The following is a 9,083-nucleotide window of genomic DNA, read 5'->3' as shown; positions in this document are numbered from 1 at the left end:
TGTCCAGGTTGAGAGATGAGTCCTCTGACAACCTTATGAGCTCAGCTATTCATCACTCACACTGACAGATTTTACATCTCATTAACCTTACTGATGTATTTTTCAATAACACTGCATTGCACTAACCAACATCTTCACAACTGGGGGATGATAACACACATCTTTTAGCATTTTTTTCTGTTTTAATGTTGATTGGTTCTGTTTCACTTTTGCTTAAAAAAATGCAGGAATCCATTTGGACATTGTCAGAAAGGTACAGTATTTTTTTGTTCATTAAAAATAAAGGAACACAATCATAGAGCAATTTGTGCAACATATACTGAGTACACATCATACAGCTGTCAGTCTATTGACTGTACAGGCACTGCCACTAGAGGGCAATAAGCACCAGTGTTATCATGCATCACACTTTGAATGTGCTTGGTGGGAGAAAAACATTCTTGTGTCATGACATCTTAACACCATCAAAACCCCACTGTCCTCAAAAATACAATGTGGTCACTCAACATTTCCTCATAAAATCAACCTGATTTTATACACTTCATATTTACTGTATTATTTCATATTTTACACAAATGATTTTAAGACCATCTGCACTGTAAATGATTAATCATGAGTGAAAAAAATCTATAAATATATGCACATATGATACAGTGAAACTTGATCATGAGGATTGTTGCAAAGCTGGTTTTCTGTGAGGAGTCCTGAGTGCCAAAGATCTACTATAGCTTATAAGCAGGGAGAAAATGGGTGAAAGGTTATAGGTGAAAGTCAATAGAAAAGCTGCAGAAAATGGAGTAATGAATGGGGTGCATAAAAATAATACAAATAGTTGTGTTGTTAGTACAGGAGACACCAATACATACTGTGTGCTCGTAGCCTCCTGCATGCATCAACAAGTTAAAAATGCTAACTTACGTATTTTTCAACCCCTATTTTCCCATGTTTTTGTGTCTAACTGACTAAAAGGGACAACACTCTCTGAAATTGGGCTGTAATGTAATGTTATTGGGCCACTGTTGTTGTTGTTTTTGCAACTGACGGGCTCTGATTGTTATTATAAATGTCTGGCATTATGGAAAGAGTCTCGTTGAAATCTCGCGATATGACGTCTGTGGCATGGCAGGATAATGTCAAAACAGTCACTTTTTGTCAATTAGTGGATGTGAATTGACGGTGCCAGGGTGCCCGCCGATTACATTGCCGCCCTATTAGTCAATTAGACACAAAAACATAAAAGAATAGTGTTCAGGTTGAACAATACCTAAGTTACTATTGCTACATTATTAACTTTACCCTTTACCGTAATTTAGATAAGGGTGTTGAAGATAATCAGGTTATGGGTAGCACACAATATTTCCATAAGATAGAAGAGTCCAATACCTTCCACAGGCACGTACTGTGTGGACAAATGATTTTCATTACCCAGAGTGAGGCAGCGTTTCTCTTAAAAGTGTACTTTGTTCATGTATAAAAGCTCTGCTGAGGTGCACTTTCGTTCGACAGCACTTTAGTGAGTCAAAGCAAAGCTCTGAGAGCTGTGTGCAACCTAGAAGAGCGGCGTCACTGTGGCCAGACGACCACAATGACAGCCTGAAACATGATAGCCAGATGTATGACTAGAAGGTAAACATGGCACACTATGTCAAGTCGGTTTATTGAGTTTTCTGGTTTTGGTGCAAAATGCTGTTTTGTGTTGCACTCTCCACAGAGGGCAGAATCAACACTGTCTGCAAGAGGTATTGTATGCTGAATTGTCCTATTAACACCTGAGAACCTGTATCAAAATGTGTTTTTTTTAAACAATTAAAGTACATATGTGTATGAATGAAGTGTGTCATCCTGAGGTAATCGAGCAGTGAAGCACATTATAAGTATAGAGTCCATTGTTCCCTTTGATTTATGATTAATGATTGTCTCGCTGCTAAAATTTTAACATTCTCAACATGCACCCTGCCTGCGTTGATTTGTAAGCAGGTGCTTTTCAGCTTTAACCAGAAAACAAATTTGCAAAGCGTGAAACATTCGCTACAGAAGGTCATCGGAGACTTATAATTGGTATAAAAGTAAAGTGAATGGTTTTGGACAGCTGGAATGCATCCCTGACCTCTTAATTGAAGTCTCGTGTTTTAAATTGAAAAGGTAGCAGGAGTTAATTAAAATTTGTGCTGATAACGACATTCTCATTATAAATGTATCGCATGCATGCCACTGCCTTATTATGCAGCCTGCACCAGTCCACAGTCCCGTGGTAATGTCTTCTGATGCTGTATAATACAGGGTGGGAACCGTTTAATAACTGGTTTGACATCTCGTGCTGCATGTATGTGTGCTGAATGTGTATCTAAAGCAAATGTTGACCATCTCCTGTGACTTGATCCGTTGTGGAGCTGGATGAAGCCTCCTCAGACGCCATATACTTATTAAGGCCCTCAAAACAGGCCGAGAGTGGAGCCTGAGGCTGGAGTAGGAACCCGGGCTGTGAAAGGAGTGCATCTATGTGAGGAAAGAAAGAGTTCAGAGGGCAGTCCGGGGAGCTGTATTTGGCTAACACCTGGAGCTGCTCTGGCTGCAGGTTGGCTTCGTTGCAGACCCTGTGGCATAACGTAGAGACGCTGTGACATGTTTTCGACTTCAGCTGGCTCAGGTGGCTCTTCTCCGTCATCAGTTTCTCCCTCTCTGTCTTCTGTGACATACACATGCACACACAATCTTGTTAACATGTCTGTAAACAAGAAGTGGCTTAAAGTTTTTAAACTTATTTAATCAAAAACATGCTTTTTTACCAGTTTGCTGATTTCACACTGCAGATTATATATGCAGTCTAGTTTCCTCTTGCGGCAACGCTGAGCTGCGAGACGGTTTTTGCTGCGCCGTCTCATGTCGTGGACAAACTCCAGCTGTTCACGCGTAAAGACCTGTTGCTTTAGCAGCTGTTGGAAGTCATTTCTGCTCATATCCACAATCCACTTTACATCAAATTGCAACTGCACCTGAGGACACCCAAACAGGAAATGAAGGTTACACAAGAGAGTAAAGCGAGAGAGTATCTGCATCATTGGAGGAGCCCCCTTAATGACAGATGGAGCCAAAATCAATGCTTTTTTATATATTTTTTGTATGATGTCACACTGTAGATGACATGGGAATGTGAATATAGTACACATACACCTGCTTTAAAGCAGCAGGCTTGTATTTCTCGTGTCTGAAGAAAATTAAACTAATTTTAGGACATCATTCAATTAATTAAAGTGAGAATAGACACGTTTTTGCAATCAATCAATCGATCAATCAATGTAAGTTCTTTGCAGTTACTATTTCCCAGTGGCAGAAATGGCTGACAGTGGAAAAACCAAAGTAACCAACCCGGTCTCACAGGAATAGTATAAATAGCACGACATTCCACGGACATTCCACGTGTCATGAGGATACATTTTAGCCTTTTCGCGTGTCATTCGTACGCCACAGTTAGGTTTAGGCAACAAAACCATTTAGTTTAAGAAAAAAATCATGGTTGGACATAAAAAATTTACATAAACGAAGTAAAATACGTACGTAAACAACGTAACATAAGTACTGAAAACACATCACAGATGTCACTAACGTAACAAAAAACACCGGTCTTGAACTCCGATCTCCTGGTTAAAAGTCGTGTTTTTTTTGGAAAACGGTCCTCCTCGTTTTTTATTCTACATCATTAGCTCAAATCGTAGCATTTTTGCGCAGATGCATTTACATTGGACTCAGTACAGACTGCATGGTGTACAACTGAAAAGCAAGAAAGACGTTCGTATTGAATGCTAAATGCCTTTCACATTATCGTGGCATTCATACACCTTTTCGCGTGAACAGGTTGGTAACTGCGGACAACAAAATTTGTTGTGTCCTGTGTGGTTGGTAGTTGCTCGTCTGTTTCCACTTTAAAACACAAAAAAAAAAAAAAAAAGATGTGTGGAGCTTTCTGTATTTGAACGAAATGAAGTAAAGTGAGGCCAAAGGTAAAATGCATATGGAGTTCAGACACTAAGTTATATTTTTACCAAGCTGTTAATTATTAACTTTAAACAGAGGAGTTGCCTTTTAAAAGCAGAGGTTGGGTGTTGGGTTATTGCTGCTGCTAATGTATGACAGGAAATGTACACGGGCTTATTGGAGCAGTACCAATCATGTAGTGCTTTATCTAGGGTAAATAAAAGCACTGTTTCTCCTCTGAAATGACCTCAGCTTTGTCTGCACACTCACTGCACTGTCCACACTCAGTAACCGTAAAATGAGAGCTTCCTCAAACCTGTTGTTTGTGTCGTCTGTGGTCATTGTTAACTCATTGGGCTGAGCTGTCCAGGACTCTGAATGGACTCTGAACTAATTAGCAAGACACGGTCGCAACACACACACACGTGCACACACACACACACACGCACACACACACACGCACACACACACACACACACACACACACGTCATCTCTGCTTGGTGAATAATTAACTCAGCAAGCAGAGTGATTCTGCTTCCTGTTAAATGAATGCAACGCTCATTTGCGTCTGAATGTACCTTAACACTCTTATCTAAATCAAACATAGTGAAGTAATCTACAGGTAGGGTGAGCTTAGCTGACGCTTATTGACGCAGATTCATTTCAGCACAATGTGAACTCCACAGTAAGGTGACAGATATATAAAGACTCGATTCATTCATGGTTTAACTGCTCACCTGTCTGGCCCTCTCTCTTGTGTAGGACTCACTGTCTCCTTCTGTTTCTGTCTCCGAGTCTCCATCCTCCCCCGAGTTGAGGGATGACACACCTGACTGTGACGCCCCCTCGCACTCAGACAGCTCTGCTCCCTTCCATAAACCTTTGCTTTGGTCCAGATCCTGGAAAAGGGGACAGCTGGCGTTTGTGGAGCTCAGGTTGTGGGACTTCGGCCACTCTAAAGATGTGTTCCAGGCCCGTCCGCTTCCTGTATCGGAGGAACTTCCTGCATCGGGGTCTTGGATGTTCAGCTGAGACAAGCCCACTTCGGACCCCAGCCGCTTGGCCAGGTGCTCGGCCACCTCCCTTTCCACGGTGCTCCTTTCTCTGGTATTTATTACAGACAGGGCCGGCGCTCTCCCCATGTGTCCTCTTTCTTGCCAGCCAGAATCTATCTGATCATCTGCCCTTTTCCGGTCCGCTTCCACCTGTTCCTCTGCCTTTTGATGAACGGATACTGGTGCACCAGAGTCCCTTGTTTTCTCGTCATCTTTAACGTCCATGACAAACCTCTTGTGCCCCAGTGACCCAGTGATTGCAGGGCCCTCGCTAAAGGTCTTCAGGGGGCATTGGTGCAATATTAACCCCGGTGACCTCTCACCCAGCGCTGTGCTTGGCCCTGAGGAGACTGCCTTAACATTGCATCTGTCTAAAGAGCCGATGCCTTCCTCCATATCCATCTCTCTTTCCTTCTTATTCCATTTTCTCGGCCTTTCATGTGTGTCTTTCTCAATCACATCCCCTCCGCCCCCACCATCCTCTGTTTTCTTGTCATGCATTTCAGTTTTCCATGGCTCATCAGCCCTTCCTTTGCTGTGTCTGGTGGAATTAGAGGCTGAATTACCAGGGAATTCGACATCAGTTTCATTCTTGCTGTTCACACTGCTGGAGGGCGAGCGGGAGAGGTCACAGTCATCCCTGATTACTGTTGCTGGGTTGTTCAGACTTTTCTCTGTGACACAAGTTTCCTTCCCACAAGCCAGCTGGAACTTGCGATACTTAGGACACTGCATAAAAAGGTTGTTCGTCACTTCAGCTACAGGTGTAAGAGTGCCTTTGTCGTTCTGACTTCCCATTTTGCTGATCACTGATTTGTTGCAGTGCCCAGCCACTTCCTGCTGAGATGGTGAGTCAGCAACTGGTTTTACTTCTTTCCCATCCAACAATACGTCATAAGAGTCAATGGCGCAGTCTTCCTTTGACAATCGCTCTTTCTTCTTACAGCACCTCTTTCTCGGAACAGAGCCCTTGCTGCTAGAAAAAAACGCAGGGAGGAGGAAATCAAAGCACGCCTCATCTAGGTCTCTGAAACCAAGAAAGGAAGCCGAGTTGCGTATTTCTAAGACATCGTCTTTCTCGAAGAGAAGTTTGGATGTGTAGGCAAACTTCAGCAAGGGCTCAAAGCCAGCAACAGTCACCTGGGAAAGAGAACAAGTAATATAAATTAATACTTTATATCCCCTAGTTTGTTCTCAAATATTGCAATAGGTAATTCTATAATATATTCTGTAAGATAATCAAACATATAATTGTGTATGCCAAGGAAATAGAACTACCACAAATGTTTAGCGAAATAAAGCCCAGGATTGCAGGACTTTACTGACACAGCAACCAATACATCTAACCAAAAAGCTGGTTTCTGTGCAGTTCCCAGAAGCTGAATACCAGCGGGTCCTTCACTTAAAGAATCTTGTTAATGCAAATTAAATTTGTAAAAGAAACACAGTACTTGTGGATTAATAGAAAGCCACAAATCAGAAAGGATTTGGTAATTAAAATAGCTTTATTAGCATGGCTAAGCCAGCAGTTTCCTCTTGAAGACCAAACCGGTTTGGACACTTCTTGGCCTTATTTTTGTCTTTAACTTTAGGAAATTGTGTGTTTTCAAGGTGACAGGTCAAGATTTTAGACTAAACGGCATGAAACAAAATGAATGAATACAGTCATCCTATGTGCCATCAACACTTGTTGAGGAAATAAAACTTTGTCATTTATTCTCACTTCACTTTTACCAAGAATTGTTTGTTCGGCAGCACGGCTCGGGGTGCACATCTACTTTCTAAAACATCGTGAGGTGACATCTCACCTCTTGTGGCAGCGTGATGACCGCTCCAGGCTGCGTTAGGGAGGAGATCCTGTGTGTGAAGTACTCGCTACAGGAAGCGAGCACTGAGCGGTGGGCTCTGAAACTCTGACCCTCCACCACCACGGTAACATCACACAGCGTGTCTCGGCGACGCTGCTCGTCCAGGCAGCGCAGCACATGGGAGGAATGCACTGTAGACTCAAATGTAAACACAGACGACCGGGGGGCAGACGTGGCCATCAGGGACATCTATACCGTACGTACACACAAACACACACACTCTTATTATAGTTAACCTTTCCCCCTTTAACAGTGTACATACTTGAAAAAGTTATACATAAAAATAAACAACAACGTGCCTACCTTACAAGGCTGACTTTATATATCCAAGTTTCTTAGAGTGTTAAAGAAAGTCCCAGCTGCCGAGCAGACATGGTTATTTCTAAATGGAATGCCGTCCAACCAGGCTACGTTTCCCAGAAAGCCTTATCTCAACTCTGCTACAAACTAAAAACTGAGCTTGACTCAGTCATATGGCCTGTGTGTGAGTATGTGAGAGGGAGGGAGAGATAGAGGGAGTGTGTGTGTGTGAGTGTGTGTGTTGCAACAACTCTGGGTGTAACAGAGCAAGCGCTGACTCATACACTCCTGCTGATATAGGATGAGCAAGCAGTTTTCCCGTCCTTACCAATCCCACCCCTTGGATCCGTCTGGTAAACTAACAAGACTTTTCCCAGAAAATCCCTTTATGGATTTACGCCGAACACAATTTAGAGATAAGGGCGAGGGTTGTTGAATATAAACCCAGTGTTTAAACAGGATGTTGTTTTATTGTTTGTGTCTTTAGAGTTGTCTGGACTAATTGCAGGCAGTGCAATTTTGAGAACAAGTTCCGCAAAAACAAGAGAAAACAAATGACACTGCACCTGCTGCAAGAAGAGGGAAGCTGTTATGTTAATATAAAGGTTAATATTTCTCAGTAGGTCTCGTATCTTGTTGTTTTTCCAGGTGGCAGCAAATTTCTCTGTGAATTCAGTTCAAGTCTTCTTTGTTGTGTGTTTGTGTGAGAGAGAGAGTGCCTTGCTGGCAGAGTTACATTAAGTTAACAGCTTTAAAAGAGTACCGACACAATTTCTTTTATTGAATATTTGTCCTTATATTGATTTTAATTTGTTTTTTTAGGCTTTTGAGGTGTCATTAAACCTGCAGTAGTCAGGATGTTTTTGGCATCATTGAGCAAAAAATTCCATAATAACCTTTCAGCATATGGTAATTCAAGTGCTCTGAGAGATAACTAGACTTCTGCACCTCCTCATGGCTCTGTTTTCCGGCTTTAAAAAAATCTAGCCGTGACGGAAGACTTTGGCCAATCACAGGTCATTTCATTGAGAGAGAGCGTTCCTATTGGCTGTGCTTCGGCTGGTGGGCGGTGCTTGTTATTTCCTCAACTGATCTCAACATGGCTGCTGGGACAAAAATGTTCTAATTTTACAGCTAAACAGTACACTACGAGGTGTTTCTGAAAACATTTGAGGTGAGAAATAGGCATTACAGTAACAGAATATTGATTCATATTTGATCAGCGCTGCCTAGTTTGACCGTTTGATTGGAGTTTGCGAGTGATTGACAGCTGCTCATAGACGGCAGATTCCAGATCGGCTCTGATTGGTTGTTTTACTCCAGTCTGGGAAATCTTGCAGATCACCGGAGGACACAGAAGCACATGATTTTTTTCAGATTATCTGTCTCATGCACTACTGTCAGGATATAGTAGTGACCATTTTTATCATATTTGCTCCAATTCTACCCACTTCTGCTTTAACTGTTATTGGCCATGTAAATCTTTATCAAACATCTGTCATACTGTAATAGGATGTAATAGGATGACTATAGAGTCACATGATCGCTGCCAGAAAAAAACATCTAATGATAAACTTTGCAACGGAGTTTTGTATAAAAGGAAATGCACACCTCCAGTAAAGTAGCCTACAACAGAAAGGACTAATGATCGCCACACAGCACTGTTGCCAGTGTCACATGATTAGAAGGAAGAAGAGGGAAGGCTGCCAGAGTCAAACTGGCCAATCAGGTGACATTGGTGTTTCATAATTCCAGAATGAGCTAATCCCTTCATGAAAAAAACAAAAAAAATAGTTCCTTTTTCCATGCAAGCGCCGCATTATGGTCATAAAACACACACAAACACAACAGCACCGGCTTAGAGAAATGAAACTAAGGAACTGATGC

At 42.1% G+C, this 9,083-nt stretch overlaps 1 protein-coding gene across 1 annotated transcript; it reads right to left on the bottom strand.

Annotated features, from left to right (window-relative positions):
- Nucleotides 1–162: 162 nt before the first annotated feature.
- Nucleotides 163–7,408, bottom strand: bach1b (BTB and CNC homology 1, basic leucine zipper transcription factor 1 b). The gene is made up of 5 exons (XM_074612196.1): nucleotides 7,200–7,408; nucleotides 6,837–7,085; nucleotides 4,711–6,168; nucleotides 2,787–2,993; nucleotides 163–2,686 (listed from the first exon to the last, which is right to left on the bottom strand). Exons 2-5 carry the CDS (start codon nucleotides 7,083–7,085, stop codon nucleotides 2,345–2,347), a joined length of 2,256 nt encoding a protein of 751 aa, XP_074468297.1. The 5' UTR covers nucleotides 7,200–7,408; the 3' UTR covers nucleotides 163–2,344.
- Between the last annotated feature and the right edge of the window lie 1,675 nt (nucleotides 7,409–9,083).

This window comes from Sebastes fasciatus, chromosome 16 (genome assembly GCF_043250625.1).
Source record: "Sebastes fasciatus isolate fSebFas1 chromosome 16, fSebFas1.pri, whole genome shotgun sequence".
Classification (NCBI taxonomy): Eukaryota; Metazoa; Chordata; class Actinopteri; order Perciformes; family Sebastidae; genus Sebastes; species Sebastes fasciatus.
Note: the sequence above shows the minus strand (reverse complement) of the source record. Positions and strands in the feature narration are given on the sequence as shown.

What these genes read in the sequence shown, in the direction of transcription:
- bach1b (XM_074612196.1), bottom strand. Translation starts at nt 7,085, where the DNA reads ATGTCCCTGATGGCCACGTCTGCCCCCCGGTCGTCTGTGTTTACATTT. An exon ending in TCATCACGCTGCCACAAGAG is followed by an intron (nt 6,169 to 6,836) that starts GTGAGATGTCAC and finishes TCTCTTTCCCAG; the next exon opens with GTGACTGTTGCTGGCTTTGA. An exon ending in CAAGAGAGAGGGCCAGACAG is followed by an intron (nt 2,994 to 4,710) that starts GTGAGCAGTTAA and finishes GGGTGTCCTCAG; the next exon opens with GTGCAGTTGCAATTTGATGT.